The sequence below is a fragment of the Thamnophis sirtalis genome, unplaced genomic scaffold, assembly GCF_051295495.1.
Source record: "Thamnophis sirtalis isolate CommonGarterSnake01/CBP01778 unplaced genomic scaffold, rThaSir2_p1.2 scaffold_2, whole genome shotgun sequence".
Taxonomy (NCBI): domain Eukaryota; kingdom Metazoa; phylum Chordata; class Lepidosauria; order Squamata; family Natricidae; genus Thamnophis; species Thamnophis sirtalis.
In genome coordinates, this window is record NW_028261382.1 from 84,029,567 (window position 1) to 84,055,832 (window position 26,266).

General features: G+C 39.3%; 1 protein-coding gene across 2 annotated transcripts in view; it reads right to left on the bottom strand.

The window, feature by feature from the left end:
• Positions 1–650: 650 nt before the first annotated feature.
• The window catches only part of UNC5D (unc-5 netrin receptor D), a 377,196-nt gene continuing 351,580 nt past the window's right edge, over positions 651–26,266 (bottom strand). Inside the window, exons 14-17 of one of the 2 annotated variants that reach the window (XR_015695566.1) lie at positions 22,858–23,022; positions 20,669–20,847; positions 11,629–11,783; positions 1,567–1,692 (exon numbers count right to left, since the gene is read on the bottom strand). Coding sequence is in view for 1 of the 2 variants with exons in the window: in XM_087706239.1 (XP_087562365.1) it covers positions 1,488–1,692; positions 20,669–20,847; positions 22,858–23,022 (549 nt within the window). In the remaining variant the exon portion in view is untranslated. Of the gene's footprint in view, positions 1,693–11,628; positions 11,784–20,668; positions 20,848–22,857; positions 23,023–26,266 lie in introns of both variants that reach the window. The other variant, XM_087706239.1, reaches the window with a different exon arrangement.

A 26,266-nucleotide genomic window follows, 5' to 3' on the forward strand; every position in this document is an offset into this window, starting at 1 on the left:
ACTGGTCCTTGGATATGATTATTCTACACTATCATGCTCATAATTATAAAACTCAGTGCCTCTGTGAAAGGTAAGGATGACTACTGTGTTTGTGGTGCAATCAGAACATTGCGTGTATTGAAGTTGTTTTAACGCAAACCAAAGATGCCTTTTAAAAAACAAGTTTATATTATATTCTTATGCATGCCGATGCTGTGTGTGAGGTAATTTAAAGTGGTTCTGACAAGTGTCATCAGCATCTTCATATCTGGTCACATGAGCAGCAAGCTACTCCCACAAAGGAGGCCACACCCACAGAGTAGGTTCGAACAATTTTTGAAACCCACCACTGCAATAGAGCCTTCCTATTATAAAGTCATCTAAAAAGCATACCAAGACAAATTTGAAATAAATTCTCACGTATTTTGAGATTAAAACAGAGCATCAGATGCCTTTTTCACCATATAAGAAAAGATTTAAACTGCTGATTTCCACATAACATAAGCACAAATAAAACTGAATCACCAGTAACATTTTTTAAGAATTCTGTATATATATATATATATATATATATATATATATATATATATATATATATATATATATATATATATATATATATATATATATATATATATATATATATATATATATATATATATATATATATATATATATAGTAAAGAGAGACCATGTCCCAGTTTTTCTCAAGTCAGGAAAGGAGAAAAAAGATTTTTTTTAAAAAATTGTCTACATTCATAACCTTTATTCTCTAAAAATGGACAACATTTCTAAAGAAAACTATGCAACTAGTATTTTTAATCAAATGGATAAAAAAGAGAAAAAACCTTCAGAAATTTGCTTTAAAAATATATTGCAGGAAACATTTTGCTTTAGCTCTAAGCCCCCAAAATAACTCCAAAATGTAGCAGTATATTTCTGTGCATTCTCTACCATTGATACCAGCAGTGACCTCAAATCCTTGCCTATGCCCCCAGTACGGTCATATTCATCAAAGGGACATCATGCTGCCTATTTTCAAGTTACAAACTAACCTATAAGTTGATTAAACAAAGAAAAAAAAAACAAGCAACTCAAACACCTCCCTTACTCCACACACATTTACACAAAGACAATTCCAAGCATCTGCAATAATTTTCATATTTTCTTTTCTTAGTTGAAGCGCTGTGTATTCATACACACTTTGTGTCTGAAGGATTGTTAGCACACAAGCATAGAATTTGTGTACATGCAAGTGTGTGGGTGGAGGAGGAGGGGTGTTTTTTTTTCCTTTTTATCCAGCATAGAAAAGTCTCTGTGTAATAGTCGTGGTTTACCAGCTTCTTCTGTTCCTCCAAAGGGGACCTGGCTTGAGGACAGAAGGAGGAAGTGACCCACTGAGTGAAAGTTGGGTGGTGGTGCAAATGCATGATGTGGCTTCTTCCCTGCTAACAGGGACTCCATTTCAGTTCAAACTCACTCTTGATTCTCTGAAAGAAAAGTGATGGTTAAAGTCCATTTTGTCTGCTGTAGATGAAGTTGGATTCCTCCATTTGAGTTTCTGTAAGGTTAGAAATTTGGGATTGTGTCCTTCCTATTTCTTCCAGAGCACAGGCTAGAGAGTCTAAGTCACCATCGTGCTGGTGTCTGGCTTCCCATAAGTCCAAAATGACCGCAGAGGGGCTGTGACGTGTAGCAAAATAAGACAAATTCCTAGAGAAGGAGAAAAACAGGAGGTGGCAAAAAAAAAAACATGTTAGAGTAGTAAGTATTTTCGGTCAACCGCAAATGAAGAGAGGCAGTCTAAAATGCAAATTGAAAAGTGCATTCCTGTAAGCAAAGATTCTCACAAAATTTGCCACTTGTTCCAAATAACCATTTTTCCTCTAATAGCGCTCTAGTTTAGATTCATAATTTTCTCTCAATCCAGCTCAGCATTGGTTCATCTTTTGCTCTCCCTAGCTGTTAGTCAGTCCTTAACTTTGCAAACATTATTGACTATGGGACAATCTGAATAATAGGATGAGGTGGAAAGGATAACAAATACATCTATGTAGGCTCAAGAGAACCATTTCTTCCAAGGAAGGAGGTTGCCTCTTCCTTCATGTTCTGATATGTAGAATGGTATAATGGCCTCCATTCAATGAATAGATGTCTTCCTAGATGTTCTTGTTGAACATTCCCAAAATTCTTTATGGATTCTTTGATATATTTGATAATCGTGTTTCCAATCCCTCCATGCTTTTTGAGATAAGGAGGGGCTTTTCTGTCTGTTAGCACTTCCTGCCTGAACTTTGCATGAAGGCAAACCTAGCTTGCATTGTTGGCAAAAATAAAAAATAAAAAGGAAAATGATAATAAAATAAAAGAATGGACTGCTGGAAACTGGATTGCAACATCTAAAAGCCTGGTGGTGTTTTACTCCTGTTCTAAACCACAATATTTATTGCTTTCAGCTCCCCTACCTTCTCTTGAAGTCCTGATGTTTTATCATGGCAATAGCAATAATACTTAACTTATATATGGCTTCGAAGTGCTTTGGGTGGTTTGCAATGTCACTATGTTGCACCCAATCTGGGTCCTCATTTTACTGACCTTGGAAGGATGGAAGTCTGAATCAACCTTGAGCTGGTCAGGATCGAACTCCAGATTGTGGGTAGTGTTTGCCTGCAATATACCATTCTAACCACTGCACCACCAGGGTCCTCATTCCTTGGTTTATGATCATTCAGAATAGGGAACAACTTGAGTAATCAAATCCCACTTTCGTTATGATAAAGCTACAGAGTCACATTGAAATAGCTATGCATCATCCCCACTGTGCGAGAGCATAACTTTCCAAAGAAGACCTACATAGGGGTTATGTCTCCTTCCCAGAGGCCTTTGCTTCTCACTATGGGAATATAATGGTGGATTGGCAACCAGGTTACATTTAACCTACTTATAAATATACTACCACTTTAGTGATAGAGACAGGAACTCCTTTTGTCTTCCTATAAAAACCTGTAAAAGGTGAATAATCTGTCTCTCTTGGATAACCCAAAGATCTTCACCTTGAAACCTAGCTACAATATTACTGATCTTCAGGGAAGCATTATTACTTTGCCCTCTAAAACAGTGCAAATGCATTGAGCCTCCAGAAGTCTTAATAGGCATTTATTGTGTTCTACCCATTAGCCATTTAAGAAAAGAGGAATACACAATTTGCCAGCCTCCTGGACCCGATGGCACCGTATAACCTTGAATGCCTTGTGAGACCAAAATAATTAAAAAGTGCACCTCTTGGCTGAAAGAAAGGTGTGCACTCCTGTTATATGGAGGCATTAGCATTAACCCTGCCTTTTCCTATTGTTTTTTTTTTTTTGTCACTTAAACCAGCTGAAATGTGTGCATATAAATTATGGAAATGTTCATTTGTTTGCAATAGCTGTGCTGGAGCAAACTAATTTTTGTATGCACATTATTCTCAAGCTGCCTCTTTACAAATTAACTTGGGTTATTTCCCTTGGGAAAAATGATCTAAGCAAGGTTTTGAAGCAAGTATCTATTTGCATAACTAGATTTGCATATATACAAGCCACCAAATGTGCATGTACATTTGAAGGAGTTATATTTTTGCTACCATCTTCGTAGAAGGACCACTATTCAAAGACCTTCTGGATTTCAGTGAGGGACAGTTCATATCCGGATGACTGAGAGTCTTTAAAGGGGTGCTTTGTTTTGATGAGTACATGCACACACCGGTAATCCTGAAGCTACTTTGTAAAGCAATGTCCATCACATTGAAGAGTGAAGTGACTAAAGTGCATTATATATTGTCTAATAGCCCTAGCCAAGCTTTGATGAGTGTTGCTTCAAAAGACTGCTTATCAAACATAGAGGATGTTGTTATTTTAATTTTCCAGCATGGCTTCCCTCAAACTCTTGCTAAACAATGACAGATGGGGCAAGAGACACATCCTCCAACATGGCTCACAGAAAGCTTTGGCAAGCTGTGCTGTAGAACAGACTCTTTGCTTCTCCACCACTTTCTTGGCAAAGCTCAAAGAGGCTTTTTCCAGCTGGTCCAGAAACTATCTCTAACTTCGGCAAGTGGCAGATAGGAGAGAGAGAGAAAGACTTCAAGCCAATCATCTTACCCTGTTAATTGTGAATCTAAGGTGCACCTAAAATTTATGATTCTACAGGTGGGAATCTTATGTTCTATCCCACAGTTTGATGTCAGCTGAGCTATGGAATTAGCCTTACTACTAGGTAAAATGAAGGAAGTACTTTGAGTTGTAAGTCATGAACTGCCCAACTACTGCCCTCCTGACCCACTGTTGCTGCCTTCTAAGCAGTGGTGGGTTCCTACTAGTCCGGCCTGGTTCGGCTGAACCAGTAGTGGTTTGGCGACCTCGGTCGCTGGAACTGGCAGTTACCAAGGCTTGTCACGCCCCCAAACTGGTTCTCCAGGTCACACCATAGGAGCCACAATCTTCTTTCTCACTTCTGAGCATGCACAGAACAATTTTTATTTCACCGCGTATACGTGTGTGGTGCATACACGAGCGAACTGGCAGTAGTGCCTGCTGGAACCCACTTCTGCTTCTAAGTGTGATTTTATGAGACCTCTTCAGACCAGGTTGCAACCTAGCAGTGATTTTTACTTGAATAGTTCACAATGCCTCCCATATGCTTGGATGCTAAGATTGGGAAGATTTTCTCATAACCACCTCTGACCTTCACAGAATGATGTACACAAGATAGGAAGATGATTGGCCAGAAAGTGATTGAGAAAGAGATGGATCCTGCCTCTATAATATATCATTTAGGATATATTAGGTAGCGCAGTGGTTAAATGCAGCACTGCAGGCTACTGCTAGATCAGCAGTTCAGCGGTTCAAATCTCACCGGCTCAGGGTTGACTCAGCCTTCCATCCTTCCGAGGTGGGTAAAATGAGGACCCAGATTGTTGGGGGCAATATGTTGACTGTCTGTAAACTGCTTAGAGAGGCCTGAAAGGCCTATGAAGTGGTATATAAGTCTACTGCTATTGCTATTGCTATTTCAAACTCATATGATAACATTTGCATAATATACGAAACATTGAAGAGTTTAATAAAAATAGTTCACTTCTCAGCTGTGACTCACATCATGACATCTTGAAAATTTAAGTGTGTATACATAAATAAAGCAGAAGTTATGTTACATTGGCAGTGATTCTTATCTGTTTTAAGGGGAAAGCAATGTGAGCTAAACAATTCAGAGTAGTATCTTTCTAAACTGATTTTAGAAATTTTGGAACAAAAGGCACATTGCTGTGCTTCTTATTCATTATGAGGTTTATTTGAGGACAAACTTATAAAAATGAAAATAACTAAGTTACACTGCAGAAAATAAACTAATGCCTCTCATATTAATCAGTTTCTTTATTTGACTAATCTTATGTATCAATTTAGCATTGTTTGGTACTCTCCCATTTCTATAGATATGAATTGTAATGCATAGGTGCAATGCAAGTGGCACTTTTCAGAACACTAGGAAATGGCTTGCAACTAAAAAGTGCAAGAAAGAGTATGTACAGTAGGGGAAATTTGCTTGCAGAAAATGTTGATGCTAAGAAGCATATATTCAAAAATGTGTATATTAGCAAGTATAAACTTAAATTGCCGATTTTCAAAATACATTTTTACTTTGATTTCATAAACTAATGGATAGATATGAATCTGAAGTAGGGAAAATGAAGAAAAACAAAGGCATAGATATGCCCACCTCAAATCCAGATTGAACAGTAAATAAACCTGATAAAATCTAGGAAATATGTAACATTGATCAATATTGATCAATATGTAACACTGAGATCCAGGGATATGTTTTGATCTGCATTTCCTTAAAATAAAATTTCAGGTATTTAAAGGCATAATACATGCAATTAGTGTATTGAATGGATGTTAAGTAGAGGCATATATTTGCACACCTTTGAATTTGGGATAAAATACTATCTGTCTATTTCAGCTGCTGTTTGATTTATGCATATTGGATGTAGGATATGAGCAACCTGATCCTGAGGGTGGAGTCTAACATATCATCTGTTTGAAGTCACTGTGCTCTCAGAAGAAACTCAAGTCCAGCCATGAATTCCATTCATCCTTATCTAGGTTGACTGTTAGTAGATCAGATTCTTAGCATGTAATAAACCTTTAGTGCTTTGAATTCAACTCTTGTTCCTGAATTCAACTCCTGTTCCTGATTACTTGCACCTGACAACGGAAACAAGTTGGGAATATTTTTGCACAGTGTGAGCAGCAGAATGAAGCATAGGTGGTTCATTTCTTAATTGCTTACTTCTCCTCATTTTTCTTTTTACACATGAAATTACTTTCTCTTCCAGTTGCAACAAAGAGTCCTGGGTGCTAGAGATTAAAAAAAAAAAACCTACCCAGAGATATGAATCTTTCCTCGCAAAATGTAATCCTAATTTTCTGACTGAAGAATTGAACTAATCAAAAAGTAAATATTTTACAGAGGACATGCCCAGGTTTGAAGACATCCTAATAGAATGACTTTCAAACAGAACCACTATCATTTCCAAAACATTATTTTCTTTAAATTTCAATTCAAGTTAATACATTCATACATACATAATTTAATCAATCGGCTTATTGCAAATTCTTTTCCAAAGTCTTCATAATCTCCATCTAGAATGCTCTGTTTATGTGTGGTTTCTCATTTATATTAAAAAAGGAACAGATTAATACTTACAGATTGGAAGGATTATTGAAATAATATGCAATAATATTTGAATTCTTGAACTATAAAGCTGCCACTATTGCAGTTGGCATTGCTTATTTTTGAGTTGTCCAGCACAAACTGAAACCTAGTTGATTTTGTTTGTCTCTCTTTTAAGTGAGAGAAAATAATATACGTGCATGGAGAAGTCTGTATCTCTTATCTTTTTGCTATACTCATTCTACTACTATTTTGATTTTTTTTTTTAGCAAAACTGATTCCAATGGAGGAAGCATTGTTACTTTGCAGGGAGAAAAGTTGCTATTAAACTAAGGTAAAAGTTATGAGGAGAGGTGGAGAGGGAAACATAACTCATAGAAAAAGAAAAAAAAAAGACTGGAGAAAGGAAAAGGAGAGGAAGATTGGAGAAATTAGGAGAGAGAGAGAGAAGCCCAACTGCACTCGAGAGAGACCGGAGGCCCATTGAGGTGAGGTAAGCAGAGAGGCAAACCAACTGCGGGCAGCAGAACCATTCAGCAGAGTACAAGGAGGCAAGTCAGTGAGAGAGCGGAGTAGAGGGGGAGGAGAAGAGAGGAGAAGCAGGCTTGCCGTGGACCATCCAGGCAGTCCTGTTTGCTGGTGGAAGCAGCATACTGGCGCAACCAACCAGCAAACAGGAGCCATGTGTTGGCAGAGCAAAAAGCAGCAGCAGTAGCAGTGCAGCAGGGAAGGAGAGCCAGCAGCAGGGGGCAGTGCAGTGAGGTAAAGCCTGAGAGCAGCGCAGAGAGCAACGGGAAAAGCGATGGTGGGGCTGAGTGGTGGGCTGAGTGGAACAGACCAGTCAGCAGAGCTGAGCTGACCAGTAAGCTGCACAGCAGGCTGGGAGAGCTGGCGGGAACAGAGACGAGGCTGAAAAGACCCAACTACCAAAAGATACAATGGAGCTGGCAGAGAAAATGACAAGAGGCCAGAACAGTGAACAACAAAAGTGAAGGAAACAATTTAAGCCTGAAGTCTCAATAGGCAAGGAGGGAAGATCCTGGTAGAGAATAAAAATAAATAGAGGACAGAAAATAAAAGATACTTGAGAGACCGCCTGCTGCCAAACACCTCCACTAGACCGATTAGATCCCATAGATTAGGCCTCCTCCGAATTCCATCCGCCGGCCAGTGCCGACTGGCGACTACCCGGAGGAGGGCCTTCTCTGTGGCTGCTCCGACCCTCTGGAATGAACTCCCCATGGAGATTCGCACCCTCACTACCCTCCAGGCCTTCCGCAAAGCCCTTAAAACCTGGCTGTTCCAACAGGCCTGGGGCTAAAGAGCTGTTGCCCCCGTCTCGAATGGTATGACTGCTGTGTGTTTTTAAACTATGCATTGTTATGTTTCATTTTTTTAAATTTTTTTTGTCTGTACCCCCCTTCCCTGATTTGAGTTGTGAGCCGCCCTGAGTCCCCTTCAGGGGAAAAGGGCGGCATATAAATATAATAAGCAAACAAACAAACAAACAATAAATAAATAAATAAAGAGGCAAATAATAAGGACAAGAGTGGAACATTAGAAATCAAGGAAGAACAAGATCAGTCAAATAAATAAAGGCAAGTCTTAAATAATAAGGTAGGGAGGAATTCAAGCTCAAAAACTTTAAAAAATATAGGGAATAAAAGGATAAGTGAAACTAACATAACAGTAAGTAAGTTAAATAACAAGGTAGAAAAAATGAGCACAAAAGGCAGAAAAAAGGATTGAAAAAAAGAGAAAGAAACATATTTTTTACCCTTAAAAGAACCAGCCAAAAAAAACCCTCATGGAACAGGTGACTGATATTATTGTGGCATGCAATATACATTTCATTTATGTGTTTATGCCCAAAGAACACCCAAATTATACATGCATTAAATGTAAACTGTGAACTACCAGAGGAAAAAGTAAGGGATCTAGAGGCAACTCTAGCCAAACTCCAACCTACTCCAACCAAACTCCTATGCAACAAAGCTGCACCCAAATTGAACCAAATAATGAAGAAATAACTCCCAAAGGATTTGACCTGGTGATAAACTCTTGGAAGAAGACAAATGGAGGCATGTCACACATAGAAGAAAATACGTTAGTCAAAGCAACATACATCTAACAAACCCCTACTGCCCAATCTAACCCAACCCGAAGCAGCCCAATTAAACTGAGCAATCAATTTCTCCCCTAGATGAATATATGGAGACCCACAACCTCCCTCTCCAAGAAAACATGCAGACACCAAGAAAAGGTGGCACAGTGGTTAGAATGCAGTACTGCAGGCTATTTCTGCTGATCACTGGTTGCCAGCAGTTTGGCAGTTTGTGTCACATCGGGCTCAAGGTTGACTCAGCCTTCCTTTTGAGGTCAGTAAAATGAGGACCCAGAGGTAATATGCTGACTCTGTAAAACACTTATAGAGGGCTGTAAAGCACTGTGAAGTGGTATATAAGTCTAAGTGCTATTGCTAAAAAAGACAGCATCAAATATCCCTTAAAAACTCACATTAATAAACAACCTTGAGATAAACAGAAAAGTACCCCAGATTGCACCCCTCACCCCCCAAAAAGAAAGGTGGGTATTGGTGATAGGAGATTCTATTCTCAAAGGAACAGAACCAGCCATCTGCAGACCAGACATACAATGTAGGGAGGTATGCTGTGTTCTGACCTAGGCTTCCCAAGATCATGAAGCAGACTCCTCGTCCTGATAAAACCTCTTTTATTTAGGTTAAAGGAAATTCCTTTCCAGCAAAGTCCTGGCAAACAGTCTTTCATGAGATTTCACAACTACAGAACTTTATCAGGCTTGGAGATTTGCCAGGCCAACATCTTCCAAACCCCACTCCATAGCAGCAAGAAGCAGCAAGAATTATGTGGCAAGAAGTCAGGAACAGATCTTCACCCTAATGAATTGATTTCCGGTTGACTTCATGGTGATTTCAGACATAAGGAATGAGTCTCTGCATTCCTTGTGCTGAGTTATTCCTGTTTGTGGTCTCTGAAGGGAGCCAAAGCCGCCCTGTAGAGGTGGTGAAGCAAAGAGGGGCACCCTGTGAGGTTGAGGGAAGTCGCTAATCTCCTACCTAACCCAGGGTCATTTTTCCCTTTCAGCCACCGCAGAAAGAAAAGAAAGATTGAAAAATGTCAATCTAGTAAAATAGAGCAATAGCAAGGAGGAGATCAATTCTCACAGCTAGTCCTAGGGTGGACTGAGTCTAAACTGGGAGAAATCACCAGGGCTCGATGACAGCATGTAGACTCAGTCCAATTGGTTACTGGACAGAGCAACCCAGTCTGGCTGCTGTCTCCACGATCATAGGAGAATATATGACACCCAGATGCCATACTGTTCATGCATTGATTTGATAATTTTTTTAAAAAAATAAAAAAACTTGAAAAAAAAGTCTTAAATGCTTATACACAAATGCTCAAAGCTTAGGGAACAGATAGGGTGAACTAGAAGCAATAGTACATAATGGCAGGTATGACATAGTTGCCATTACAGAAAACTGGTGGGACGAAACACATGAGTGAAATGTACTGATGGATGGATACAAATTGTTAGAAAAACAAATTTAAAAAAGAGGAGGCGCAGTTGCACTATATGTGAGAGATCAATACATATCTCAGAAATGCACATGATCAAAGGAAAAAAATCCCTCCAGAATGTATATGGGTCAATATAAAAGAGGGGAAAGTGACATTGCCATAGGTGTATATTACATGCCACCCAACCAATCAGAAGAAATAGATGAACTCTTTGCCAACCAGCTAACAAATGTATGTAGGAAGCATACTACAGAAGAAATGGGAGACTTTAACTATCCAGATATCAACTGGGAGACTAATTCGGCAGCAAGTGGGAGATTAAATAGATTCCTAACCAACCTAGCCGACAAGTTTGTCATCCAAGTGGAAGAGAAGGGAACTAGAAGCTATACTGGACCTAATTCTTATTAACAGAGAAGTGATATAGGGCATTGAAGTTGCCAGAACGTTAGGTGAAAGTAATCACATCATATTGGAATTCAATATAATGCAAACACAAGCAATAGAAAATAATCCAACCAGTGCCTTAAACTTTAAAAGAGCTGATTTTAACAAAGCCAGGGAGAGCCTAGGAAGGATCCCATGGATGAAAATCCTAAAGGGGAAAAAAACCTCAAGAAGCATGGGAAACTCTGAAAAATGTGATCATAAAAGTCCAGTCCAGCATAATACCACTGAAAAAGAAAAAAAAAATCAAGAAGAAACCAACATGGCTGCACAAAGATCTCTTTTACACACTATCTAACAAAATGAAACTCAATGTAGAGAAAAGTAAAGTCCTATACTTAGGTAAGAAAAAACAAAAGTACACATATAAACTGGGTGAAGCCAGGCTTAATAACAGTGACTGTGAGACGGATCTTGGAATTTTAGTGGACAATCAACTAAATATGAGCCAGCAGTGTGCAGCGGCACCCCAAAAATCCCCAATGCAATCCTAAATTGCATTAACAGAGAGATACAATCAAGATCAAGTGAGATACTAATACCACTCTAGAAAGCCTAGTAAGACCACACGTAGAGCACTGCATTCAGTTTTGGTCACCACACTATAAAAAAGATGTTGAGACTCTAGAAAAAGTGCAGAGAAGAGCAATCAGGATAATTAGGGGACTGGAGACTAAAACCTATGAAGAACGGTTACAGGAACTGGGCATGGCTAGTCTAGTGAAGAGAAGGACCAGGAGAGAGATGATAGCAGTGTTCCAATATTTGAGGGGCTTCCATAGAAAGGAGGGGGGGGTCAAGCTATTTTCCAAAGTACTTGAAGGCCAGACGAGGAATAATGGATGGAAACTGACCAAAGAAAGATTCCGCCTTGAAACAAGGAGGAACTTTCTGACAGTGAGAACAATCAACCAATGGAAAAGCTTGCCTTCAGAAGTTGTGGGAGCTTCATCACTTGAGATTTTCAAGAAGAGATTGGACTGCCATTTGTCAGAAATGGTGTAGGGTCTCCTGCTTGAGCAGTTGGACTAGATGACCTACAAGGTCCCCCTTCCAACTCTGTTAATCTTTAGAATCTGTACACTGAAAGACAAAAAGGACAAGTACAAAAAATGGGGAAAAAAGGACACATAACTAAGACAGAATATCAGCAGATAGCCAGGAAAGCAAAGGCTCAGAATGAACAAAGGCTAGCAACAAAAGTCAAAGGTAATAAAAAAAGTTTTTCAACATATCAATAATAAGAAAAAAAGTCAAAGAAACAGTAGGTCCAGTAAAGAGAGAAGATGACAAGGAAGTAACAGTCAGTAGGGAGAAAGCAGAGGTTCTTAACTGGTTCTTTGTATCAAGTCTTCACACAAAAGGAAATTATAGCCCAACGTACCAAAAAACTACTGTAAAAGACAAACTAGAAATAAAAATAAAAATAACCAAGAAAATGGTAAGATAACCCTTATCTAACCTTGATCAATATAAATCACTGGGACATGATATTTTTTCAAAAATCCTGGAGCACTGGGGAAGTACCTGAGGATTGAAAAAGGGATGATGTGGTTCCCATCTTCAATAAAGTGGGGGAAAACAGACCTAGGAAACTACAAACGGATCAGTCTAAGATCAATAACTGGGGAGATTCTGGAAAAGATATTCGTGAACAACTATAGTGAACAACTATAAGCAAATAAGGTTACAACTGGTAGCCAGCATGGGTTTGTTAAAAACAGATAATCCCAAACCAATCTTATTTCATTCTTTAATAAAGGATGGTCTAAATTGGTAGACCAGCGAAATGCTGTGGATATAGTATACTTAGATTTCAGTAAAGTAGGCCACAACTTACTTATTGGTAAGGTAGAAAAATGTGGAATAGACAACATCACCACCAGATGATTTGTATCTGGCTGACAAACCATTCTCAATGGTAATCCTTAATGGTACTTCATCCACATGGAGAGAAGTTAGTAGAGGGATGTTACAAGGCTCATTCTTAAGCCCAGTACTCTTCAATAACTTCATAAATGACGTAGATGAGAGAAAGAAAGGTATCTTTCATTTAAAGAAATTTGCATCAAATTTGCAGATGATACTCAACTGGCAGGATTAGCCAACACCAAGCTCAGGATCCACAAAGATCTTGACAAACTTGAACAATGGACCCTATCCAACAAAATGAATTTCAACGTGGAGAAAAAAATGAAGCTTTACATTTAGACAGGAAAAAGCAAAGGTACAGATTAGGTGAGACCTGGCTCAAAAATATTAACTGTGAAAGGACCTGTGGAATCCTAGTGGATGATCACTTGAATATGAGCCAGCAGTGTGCAGCACCCAACGAAAAAGCGAATACAATCCTGGGTTCCATAAACAGAGGTGTAGAATCAAGATCATGTGAAGTATAAGTACCGTTTTATAAAACCCTACCGTGTTTCCCCAAAAATAAGACCAGGTCTTATTTTCTGTTGACCCTAAAAAGAAAAGACTAGGGCTTCTTTTCGTGGTTGTCTTAATTTTTTTTTGCCTTACCTTTCAGGGCAGCTCAGTGTTCCAGAGAAGCCGAAAATGACGCTTCAGCAAATTCAGAATTTGCTTGTCAGGTATTCATAAAGCCTCAGCAGGAGGGGAAGATCATTTGCATAGTAGGCTAAGAAAGTGGGCTTAATACACGGGGTGAGGGTACAGGTCAAGCTTGGCAGTTCACCTTCCTGTTTTTTTCCGGACTTTTGGCTGCACGCAAGAAAAGTAGAAGCAGCAGAAACCCTGCTTGAGCAGGGGGCTGGACGAGAATACCTCCAAGGTGTCTTCCAGCTTGCTCTGCTCTGCTCTGCTCTGCTCTGCTCTGCTCTGCTCTGCTCTGCTCTGCTCTGCTCTGCTCTATTCTATTCTATTCTTAATTATACAAGTTCGAAAAGTATAACTATATTAGTTATACTAGAGTGGATTAAAAGCTTAATAAGCAACAATAACAATAGCCACAATGCCCCTGCTGGTAGAAACGTTATCTGAACAAAGGGAATACAGGTAGTGCCCCAAAAGTTTGTTGCTAAGTGAAACATTTGTTAGGTGACGTTTGTCTCATTTTATGACCTTTTATTTCATACAGTAGGTGTTAAGTTGCTAACAGGGTTGTTAAGCAAATCTGGCTTCTCCGTTGATTTTGCATAAGAAAAGGTTGCAAAAGATGATTACATTATCTTGGGACACTGCAACCATCATAAATGTGAGTCAGTTGCCAAGTGTCTGAATTTTGATCATGTGACTATGTGGATGCTACAATGATCGTAAGTAAGAAAATGATCATAAATCATTTATGTTTTTCAATGCCTCTGTAACTTCGAACAGTCACTAAATTGTTGTAAGTCTAGGGCTACCTATATAAAGTTCTAATTAACAGGACATCTGGCAGGAGAAGTAGAGCTTGGTAGGCAGAAGATGGATTTCTCATTCCTCTTACATTTCCTATCTGTGTCAGAAAATTCTGGATTGTGGAAAATTGGCAGGTATATGAGGCAGGTATAAGTCAAGGGTAAGCAACTACACTTTACAATATGTTGACCTCAAGTCATGCTGGCTCTAGAATTCTGGGAATTGAAGTCCACAAGTCGTAAAGGGTCCATAGTTGCCCACCCCTGTTATAAAAGGAAAGAGTAGAATCCATTTAATTTGAGGGATTGCCTAATCGGTCACAACCAATGGACAAAAATTTTTCATAAATAAAATAACAAACTTGCAGTTCCGATCCCTTTCAACCTAAGACTGCACGTGTTTGATGTAACTTTTAAAAGAGTGTGTGATCAAGTCAAAAAAGACAAGAAAGTGATATGCATAGTCTAAAATATAGACTTTGCATATTTTCCAGTGTTGTACATCAATATCAGCAGAGATAAAGAAGACACAGCGCGAGTCATATTTCTTAGAGATAAAGAGAAATTGAGATAAAGAGAAACTGGGATAATGTTCTTTCTGGACATGGTTGCGATTAGAACTGCAGATTGTGTTGTGAGAGATGCAAAAGATTAATGACTTCTGATAAGAAATGAGGAGACATGTAATCTTTCCTGATTTTCATTCCTTGCTTTCCTCCCCCTTACCGTAGCATGATCTTGACTATTGACCCCAAGGAAACAAATATGGATAGATAATACCTGTAAGTTCTGCTTGGCTCTACAAATGCAAAAAAAAAAGGATTACAAATTCTGTACTATAAATCCAGAAAAGGTTCACATGAATATTCGCATGGCTTTTCATTTCTCTTAATGTACACATTTTTGAAAGCAAGTCATTTTCCACCAAAGGCACATTTTCTTGTTCTTAAACTTTTGTATGTATGTATGTATGTATGTATGTATGTATGTATGTATGTATGTATGTATGTATGTATGTATGCATGCATGCATGCATGCATGCATGCATTTTAATATTTTGCTAACATTAGATCAATTTGGAAAAGGGAGGATTGACTATGCACACATGTTCAGCAGGTTTGATATGTGTATCAGATCCCAGATATTTCTACAGGGATGATGGGATTTTGATGAGAGGAAGGGGGGGGAAGAAATGGAGTGCTCTGTATATGAAGTTTCTGTTTCCTGCATTACTGTGCTAATCTCTATATGAAATTTCTGATTCTGTTTCTTGCTTTACTGTATTAATCTCTATATGAAGTTTCTGTTTCTGTTTCCCTGCAATGACGTAGTGTGGGAGGGTTTTGGTTAGCTTTGCTTTAATTCGCTGGTTTTAAGTGGAAACTTCAGTTCTTGCCTAGATCTCTTGTTATCACAAACCTTTCAATAAAACCTCCTATTGGAACAACTGTAGTTTCAAGAGTACTGCTTTTTTGGGAAGACTGGAGAGGTAAGACCTTACATTAGACAAAAACTGTAAACTGGTCAACCCGGAGAGGTAACACCCTTACTATGGGGATGGTGCAAACCATGTCTGCCCGGGGCAGTGACCACGAAGAGGCTGAAGACTGGGGGAGAACCCCACCCCCCACAATCTTAATTGAGGCCCTCAATGCCATGGATGAGGAGAACATTGCCTCAAGCACTGCTGCCAAGCTGAGGTGGTCCATCGGTGTTGGGAAGATGAAAGGCTGGGTTGGCAGAACCAAAGATGTCACCCTCACCCATGGGAGCCAATGATCTGGTTGGAAGGAGGATATGGGAGACTTTTATGACAATTATGAACTGGAAGAAGCCCCAGACCCAACCAACTCCTGCGGGAAGCTATGAACCTCATGAGGGAGGCCATCCATGGCACATGGATCCAGGATATATAGGTTTGCACACAGACCAGTTAGGAGTACAAAAGGAGGCTATCAATGAATGAAAGGCACTGCATTGTTTAGATTTTATAAATAATGCTTGTTTACCTTGCTTGTTTTGTTAGCCACCAAGGGTCTATGATTGTGGTAGGATCTAAATTGATAAACAGAAGATAGAGAAATGAGCGAAAGAAGAGAGAGAGACAGAGAGATGGCAGATAGATGATTGATGATAAATGATGAGAGATACATGATAGATGGATAGATAGATGAAAGATAGCAATAGCACTTAGAGTTATATACAGCTTCAGAGTGTTTACAGCCCTCTCTAAGTAGTTTACAGAGTCAGCACATCGCCCCCAACAATCTGGGTCCTCATTTTACTCATTTATGCCACCATGATGATAGGCTTGATAGATGACAGGTGATAGTTGATAGATGACAGCTGATAGCGATCTCTGTCTGTCTGTCTGTCTCTCTCTCTCTCTCACACACACACACACACAAACACACCCCTACCACTCTATCTCGCTATCATATTTCTCTATAGATGATAGGGAGATAGAGTAATAGGTGTGTGTGAGAGAGTGAGAGTGATAGAGAGAGAGAGAGGGAGGGAGGGAGGGAGAGAGAGAATCTTATGTACCAAGGATCCTACTACTGATCAATCTCCTTACACTGGTGCTGCTTCCAATTCTGAGATCTGGAGGGAGAGTCCCAGTCAGAAAGGAAACAGAGATTGTTACTCGTTCTCTTCCATACTTTCCCTTGAGGGCTACCCAGATGGTAGAAGAAAAGCCTGGATGTCTGGCCTTCCTAATGGAAAGCACACCAACATTTCTGCACTAAAGTTCTTTACTGTTTGTTATCTTTCTCAATTAGAGATCCTTGAGTCTTCATGAAACATCACAACTTAATCTGTTTCATTATACAGTACATCATTCCAGTCAGTGATGAAATTCAAAAAAAATTACTATAGGTTCTGTGGGCGTGACTTGGTGGGCATTGCAGAGGAAGGATACTGCAAAATCTCCATCCCCACTCCACTCTGGGACCAGACAGAGGTGGTATTTGCCGGTTCTCTGATCTACTTAAAATATCCGCTACCGGTTATCCAGAACCTGTTGGAACCTGCTGAATTTCACCCCTGATTCCAGTGATATTTGGCTAAAAGTCATTTTCGTTGTAGCAGAGCAATCTTTACCAAAATCAGAACTATTAAAGGTATTGCATGCCTGTAAGGCAGATCTGTTTTTCCAAAACACAGTTAACTAGGGTGTAACTTAGCACATTAACTTCTCATATAGCTAAGAGCTGCATTTGCCTACTATGAAAAGCTTGGTTAGTTTTAACTTTGGCTATTTAACTACTGATGGGATTGTGTTATAACAAAGCTTGCTTGGTTAGGTTTTGTTTCAGCATGTTATACAAACATAGAAAATAAGTTAATTCAATAATCTGGATAAAGGTTTTCTACGAAGGCAGCCAAACAGAAGTGCATATATTCATTTATGCATTTTCACAGCTTTTTTCCTTTATAAATTTTTAGCACAATGGGAAGAATTATGTTAAGATGTTGTTTTTAAAAAAGAAGACTGTTTTGAATCAAATGCCCTTCTTGCTAACCCTTTGGGGATTTCTCAAAGTCAGGATTTCCTCCCCCAGAGAAGCCCAATCCTAGATGTTATTGGGAAGCATTCGATATTAGGTTCCCACCTGAGCCGCGGGAGTGTGACGGTTAGAATACAGTATTGCAGCCTAACTCATCTCATTGCCAGGAGTTTCATCCTGACCTGCTCAAAGTTGACTTGGCCTTTCATCCTTCTGAGGTCAGTAAAATGAGAACCCAGATTGTTGGGGTCAATGTGAGGACTCTGTAAACTGCATAAAGTTGTGTAAAGCATTATGAAGCAGTATGTAAGTTTAAGTGCTATTGCTGTTGCTATCACAGAGGAAATTTGGCAACCTTACAAAGGCTGGAATATTGTTGCAAGGGTACAGGACTGTAAACTAAATTGCTATTTAGTCACTAAGTTGTGTTTGACTTCATGGACCATAGTTCATACCAGCTTCTCCTGTCCTCCAGTGTCTCCCAGAGTTTGCCCAAATTGTCAACCATCCCACTTAATTATCTAACAAAGAAAGCTAGGCTTCCAACTCCCCCTGCCTTTCTTCACATTCCAATCCTTCCCTCCCATCCTAGGCAAATGTCTGGCTGTCAGCTCATGAAGGTTGGATAAGTGAGATGCAGCCATGACACAAATTCATGTTCATTGCCTCAATGACACTATCTAACCATCTTATCCTCTGTTGTCCATTTCTCCTTTTGCCTTCAATCTTTCCCAACATTTCCAATGAGTCCTATCTTCTGATTAGATTGCCAAAGTATTTGAGCTTCAGCTTCAGTATCTCTCCTTCAAAAGAACAGTCAGGATTGATTTCCTTTAGGATTGACCAACATGATCTCTTCACAGTCCAAGGGACTCTCAACTTCTCCAACACCACAATTGCAAACTAAATGAGGTTACTTAATTGAAGTATTAGCACAGCTCTTTTCAGAATGCATTATTTTACCCATTTGTTTCCAGTAATAAACAAGGCATTAGATTAAGGCAAGTGCACTAAAAACAGGAAGTAACTTCAACTCAATTGAAATAGAAACATTTTAAGAGAGAATCTAAGCATTTCATCAAGGAGCCTAAGTGGTCTGATGGAACATAATGTCTGTTAAAATAAGGATGTGATTCTGCTGCTGCTGCCTCTGAATGCTGAATGCTAGCCTTGAATTCCTGAAAGATGGACCATTTGTAGAAACCCAGTAGGAAATCCAATTCATCAGAATGAAAGGATTACAAATTCTACACTTATGATTTCTGAAATAACAATAGTGTTATAGCCTTCAATACTCTAATTTGAATTGCAGATGGAAATGAAAATTATAGAGAATAACAGAGTTGGAAGGGACATTGGAAGTCTTCTAGTCCTGCTCAGGCAAGAAACTATACTATTTCAGACAAATGGTTATCCAGTTTCTTCTTAAAACTTACTGTGTTGGAGCACTCACAACTTCATTCCACTGATTAATGGATCTAACTGTCAAGAAATTTCTCCTTAATTCTAAGTTGCTGCTCTCGATGATTAGTTTCTATCCATTGCTTCTTGTCCTTAAATGCTTTGGAGAACAGATTGACCTCTTGTTCTTTGTCGCTGTTATGTTAACACTGCTATCATGTCACCCCTAATCCTTCTTTTCAGTAAACTAGACATACCCAATTCCTGCAACCATTAAGTAGTCCTCAACGTAGAACCACAATTGAGCTCAAAATATCCCTTGATAAGTTAGTTTTTGTGCTACTTTGGTCCCTCAAAGAAGGGATCTGAGAACCTTGTAGAAAAGTCAACATGGGAATCACAATCATGGAATGGATTTAAAAAATGAGTGGGACTTTCATTGGAAGCTCATGGCCACCACATTGATTTTTTTACCTCCTTCCTTTAGAACAGAGGTGGGGAACTATGGCCCTTTTATAATAATAATAGCAATAATAGCCTTTATTGTCATTGTACATCATGTATACAACGAAATTGTTTTAGCCTCTACTGCTGCAATTCATAACAAAAAACAAAGGACAATACAGTTCCCAATTTATACAAGTAATTGGGGAAAGAAAAAAAAATAGTCATACATTTCCATATGTATGTGGAGTGATTGTGATTGTGTTTAGGAGTCTGACAGTCAATGGGTTGAAGCTGTTTTTAAACCTGCTTGTCCAACTGGCTGTGCTTTGATGTCTTCTGCCAAGTGGTAAAAGTGAAAAGAGACACTGGCCAGGGTGTGAATCATTCCTACGTATCTTCCTTACTCTGCTGAAACAGCAAGACCTGGAGATGTCATCCAGTGGTCTTAGAGGGCAACCAATGGTTTCTTGTGCCGAGGTGATCACTCTCTGTAGTGCCTTCCTGTCCGCAGCTGCTAAACCAGCATACCATACTGTTATACAGTATGTGAGGGCACTTGCTATTGTGGACCGATAGAAAGAAGTCATCAGTCATTGTTCCACCACAGGACTCTAAAGAAAAGAAGTCTCAGTTGAGCCTTACTAACCATCAGGGGCATGTTGTTTTTCCAGGTGAGATCTTGAATAATGAGCACTTCCAAGAATTTAAAGGAGGAAACCCTCTTCACATGCCTCTCCCCAATATACAGTGGGGCAGGTTCCTCTCTGTGCTTCTGGAAATTCAGCACCATCTCCTTTGTCTTCTAGTATTTAGATGTAGGTTGTTTTTTGAACACCGTGTGGATACCTTCTGGATTTCTTTCCTGTATGCTGATACAGTTATAAGCCTCGGCACCGTTGTGTCATCTGCAAACTTTATTACGATGTTGGATAGATTCGAGCAACTGCAGTCATGTGTATACAACAAGTACAGGTAGGGGCTGAGCATACAGCCCTGAGGGGAGCTTGTGCTGGGTTTCAGGGTGGAAGATGTCAAGGACCCAACCCTTACTGTTTGTGGACAGTCCATCAGGAAGTCTTTGACCCAGTCACAAATGAGGGGACCTGGACCAGCCATGCTGGCTGAGAAATTCTGGTAGTTGAAGTCCACAAATCATTAAGGGACCATAGTTCCCCACCTCTGATTTAGAACATTCCTCACTACTTTAACTCTTATTTGATGGTCTTTCGCAATTGCTTTGGCTTACCTGTTGATACTATTTTTTTGTGCTAACATCTGCCAGTCTTTGCCTTTGGCACTGGGAGTATCAAAAGTTGCACATATTCTTTGCCTGATAGAGTAAGGTATCTTAAAGGCTTGTGGGCCCATCTGAACAGGAAAGTTGATGTCATCATGTGAAAAAAAAGTGATAGTTTCTCTTTCATTCTGCATGGGGAAAAAATAATAAGAGGTTAAAGCGGGCTCTTCTCCCTCCCAAGCCAACTTGTTTAATTCACCAGAATCAATTCTGTAAACAAAATTGCTGTTTGTGTAAAGCAGAAGTGGACATCTGGGGCTTTTTAGATGTTGATCAATATAAGCTGATCTATTTATGATTCTGCAAATATTCTATTTGATTCCCAAGTGATCAAATGGAGCCGTCCTTTCAAAGTGAATTACAGAATTGATTTGCTGGCCAAACCCACTCCCCCTTACCCAAATTATCACCTCAAATGAAATCAACTTGTTGAATCAATCTGGCAAGTGGAATCAGATCAAGAACAATCCTAACATTCCTGCCAGCTAGCAGAGTCAGTTTTGAGAGAAGCTAAAAATGGCACTTTAGTAAATTCTGAAGGACTGCTGGTCACTCTTTCCTGGATGTAAAGAAACATGCAGCAGCATCTCATTAAGCAGTGAACACAGAACATCATCTTATTACTGAAGACTGTTAGGGGAAAATGTGACATTGCATTGCACTGAGGCTTGTGGGTACTTAACATGACTGGCTGCTAAATTTCAGTGTCAAGCAAACTGATGCAAGTACAAATTTCCCAGTCTCTGCAATGAAAACAGTCCCACTCTTATTTTTACTGTGGGAAAAAGAGTGCATTTGGTTGACTTACCATATTTTTGAAAGAGAGAAAAACACCAAATACCAACCCTTGCTGCATTTAATTGAGTACTCTTGACTTTTGCTAGATATTTCTTTTTTACCCATATCTTGACATGAAAGGATTGGCTATGGAATTTTCTTCAAGCAAAAACAGATCTGCTTGCACAGATCTATCGTCTTCTTTTTAAGAGGATGTGATTTAAAGCAGTTTTCTATGTCTCTAGTTCATTACTTGCCTATTTCCCAGTTTTTTTCCCATTTTCCCGTGCAATACCCAAGACCATAAGTTACATGGGTAACAAACTACCTGCCTCTCTCCACTTCTATATTTTCCCCTCATATCACTTTCTCCATATTTTCTGGATCGGGATATTGCTCTTTATCTGCAATGTCTTGGTGCTAGTGTATGCTAAATATTTCATGGGGATGTTTCTACATGTCTTTTCATATAACATTTATGGCTCATCTCAAAAAACAGCAATGCAAAGCAATAGGCAAGCTGCAAGTACATCATATTTCCAGATTGTTTTAAATTAAATATGCAACAGATTTGGTACTCTGCTCCTTGAAGATAAGCTTCTGCTACCTGCTTTATCGAACAAACAAAGCAATAAAATGCACTAACAGTGATACATGGTGATGCACTCAAGAAGGACTGAGCTTATTTCCCTCCATATATTTCTGAATTAACTTTGTCTTGTATTTGTGTTTTGAAAATAAGAATTAAAACAGGGCTGCCATCTCTGGGCTGCAAAAATTCAGAGAACCATTAGATATCAGAAAACAAATAAAGTAAATTTTAATACTTGGCTACTATCTAGTGGCCTTCTGGATATTTACAACTTAGACGTGATGGTCCTTGATTAAAAAAAAAAACATTTGTAATATCAACATTCTTTTTTCAATGGACAGTGCATCACATTTTGCAATAAAGCTTTCTTTTACCTGTCTATCTGGTAAAATACTGTCCCCTCCCAGAAAGCAAATTGATCTGATTATGATAAAAATGTAATGCAGCATATTTATAAAATGTCTCCTTCTCTTGCTTATCCGAGCATTTAATTCCATAAACAGCCAAAGATTGGCTAACTTCTCTTTAGGTGCATTGGGGAATAGAATTGTATATTTCCTGATTAGCAATTTATATTATTCTTTTACCTATGCCTGTTTGCTCATCTGTCTGATTAATTAGTTTATCACTCAATTTAGTCCTTCCTTGCTAACAACTTTCCAAGAATCACACAGTATTTCATTCATATTAATGATACATTTATTTCAGAGATGCCTGCACGTTGTGGTAACAAATGAGGATAGATATGACCAGGGAAGGAAGGACTTGCCTCTAGAATCGATGTCTGAATCTGTAGGATCTGTTCATGGCCTTTGACTTGTCTGACACATATTTTGCATGAGAGTTGTGTGGTGGCAGGAGTGTAGCGCTCCAGGGAAAAGGCACAGTGAAGTGGTTGCTTGTTGTTGCACCACACACGAGAAAAAGGAACTTCCTAGAAAAGAAGAGGCAGGATGGAAGTGGCTTGCAAATTGATCAAGCAAAAGATTAATGTAGAATAGAAGAGAAGGAACTGGAGAACATAACAAAATGCAAAGGCATGCCAGTAGAAATAAAACAACAGTGGCAAAAGAAACCAAAGGTAATACCAATAATAATAGGCATCTTTGGTGCAAACCCAAAACAATTAGAGCACCACTTGAATTCCATTGGCGTTGACAAATTCATCACCAATCAATTGCAAATACAGCTTAACTTGGAACAACTTACATTCTGCAACAGTACCTCTAAAACCATCAATCATCAGCATCTGCCTATCCCAGGTCACTGAGAAGGACTTGATTGATGGATAAAAATGCCAAATACATATGAACATCTGGCTGACTGGGCAACAAACCATAATGATAAGTGCTAAAAAAAAGAGGCTTTGCAATAAATTTTTTGCTTTGAAGGAATAAGAGGTCAACTGTGCATAAGGATGGCTAGGCGAGGCAAGCTATTAGGAAGCAACCATATTTTAAGTGAACTGTGGGTTTTGAATCTTTAAACTATAATACAGTTGGCAGTTTAAGAGCATTTTGCTCTGCACTCTTTTTTACCAAACAGCTGCTGTTATTGATCTTGAAAAAATCCCTAATTTGTAGACATAAGGCAGTAACCGGTTGACAAGCATGAATGACGAGAAAGGAGGCTGAGGAAACGCTTCTCAATCTGTCCTCTTTATCTTGTCTTTTCCCAGATACTCTATACTAAGGATGACCAACCTTGGCAACTTTAAGATTTGACAAGGCTGGCTGGGGAATTCTGGGAATTGAAGTTCAATTCAGTCTTAAAGTTGCCAAGGTTAGACACCCCTCAACTTATTTTGCTGCTTTTTGCCAAGGAAGATAGATCCCTTTTCCAATGAAGAACTGGGATAAAGCTGCTTATTATATCCCCCTCCCGGAAAAAAATTGACCTCTGTAAACCATGTGGACGCATTCTTTGAATCAATGCAGAAATTAGCCATTTTTTTCACAGCATGCCAGGTTTCCATGTTAAACTTGGTAGAGGCAGGAAGATAGAAAAGTCATGACTGGCACATTAAATTACATAGGGACCAAATAACAAATAATGGAAATATTATAAAAGAAGGCTTCCATAATAAAGATCCCAGGTTTTTGGCTCTGCATTAGCTTCAGGTGCTAATCTATCCATTTTGAAACAATATCATCATCATCAATCAATCCACTACAATGAAAAGCTCTTCATTGAACATTATGGACATAATTTACCAAATTAACTCAGCGTGGGTTGGTAGATAAATGGCTTTCAAGTTTCCAGTTTATGCCGGGAGAGTAGCCTAAAATCATACAGATGACTTTTGTATTTAAGGGAGAAAAGATTTTCAACTCCTAGTCCTATCATAGCAAACCTATGGCACACTTGCCACAGGTGTCATGTGGAGCCCTCTCTGTGGGCATGCGAGCCATTGCCCAGCATGCATGCCTCCCACTGGCCAGCTGGTTTTTGAGTTTACCCTGCAGGCGGGAGATTCATGCACATACCTTTCTCCTCACTTTTTGCAGCCAATATCTCCAAAGATCCCCCTCCTCAGGCCAGCACTGTTTTGAGTTGTGAGGCTTTTCCCCCGCTCACCGCTGTTTTGCAAAAGGAGGATTTCTCCCCCAGAGAAGCCCCCCTTCTCAACACAGCGCTGAGAGGGAGAAAGGGGAGGATTTCCCCCCTCTCACCGCTGTTTTGGGATGGGAGGGCTTTCCTGCCCCTCCCCAGCACTGTTTTGGGATGTGAGGCCAAAGGAGGGGAGGATGTTGCGTGCACATCTGTGGGGCGAGAGTGAGGGGTTGTGCACGCATGCGCGTGGGGTGAGGGGAGCATGGGGGTGCCACATGCGGATGTGCAGGGGGTGGGGCGCATGGGAGAGGCATTGCATTATGGGTGTGCATGCTTTCGGCAATCATCACTGTCCTAGTCCAACCCATTACCTGCTATGCCACATTAGCTCCTACACAACTTCAATACCTGAATATCTATGGAGACTCTTAGTCTTCCAGTTCATAGTTATCTCAAATGTGTTTTTTTCAAAAGGCAATTAGACTATGTTTTTCCTTGAGGAAGAAGATGTTTCATTTCTCATCCAAGAAGCTTCATCCATTCTGACTGGATGGCAGGGAGGATGGAAGGATTAGTTCTGACAGGATGAGGAGGGGGATGGAAGGATCATGTTTCTTGGCAGTCATCTGGTTGTTAGCATTTTCTCCATGAGCTGTTGAGGCCATTTGGGGGTTTATCTGTGCACTCAGGGTCATCTGAATCAGAATGAAAATGTGTGTGGAATCTTCTTTGAACTGCTAAAAGGACTGCATTATAAACAGGAGATAGGTGGTGTCGTATCCCCCCCCCCTCTGTTGTGAGAAGGATGTTCAATGCTAACATAGGTAGCCTCTTTTACCTCTCTTTCAAACCAAAGGTCTTCTCTATCCAGAATGTGGAAATTAACCAAAGTGGGGAAGAAATGACTTGTATCATGAAGTTGCAAGGAAAAAACAATGCAGAAAGATTGAGTGTCTTTGAGTCTCACACACCTTTCAAGTCAAACTGCCCTATGCTAAGTTAAAATCAACCCAATCAATCTTCCTCTGGCATGATAGAGGAAGTATCTGGAATTGTAAATAAAACAAAACATCAACAAAGCAATTGTAGCATATACAGCAAAAGGAAGCAAACAACAATATGTAACTTATGAGTTTCCTTCCAAACCACTGGTTCATTAAAACACACCCTCTCCAGCAAACACACACAATAGCTCTTAAGCATTGCATTTAGAACCTGTTTCAGTGAATAAGACCAAAATACTGATTGTGATAAAGAAACACTATAAATTGTGATTAAAACAACAAAATAGAAAAACACTATAAAGTGGAAGTGTAATTAGTTTTCTCTTTAAAAACATTCTCTCTTTTTTTGCAGATGGGAGAAAAAGAAGAGAAAGGGAAGTTGAGTCGCTAAAGCTGAGTATTATGCTGTAGAAAGAAAATATATAATAGAAGTTATGGAAATTGCTCAGATAGGTAAAATCTTCCAGATTATTTTCTATAAATGAGTTTCATTTCTGTTTTAATTTGGGCTGTTTTGCACTGTCCTAAGATAAACCCCAAAACCAGGTTGTTAATGACTTGTTCTAATATAGTTAAAAGTTACAATCTACTGTTTGCAAAGTTAATATTATTATTTCACAG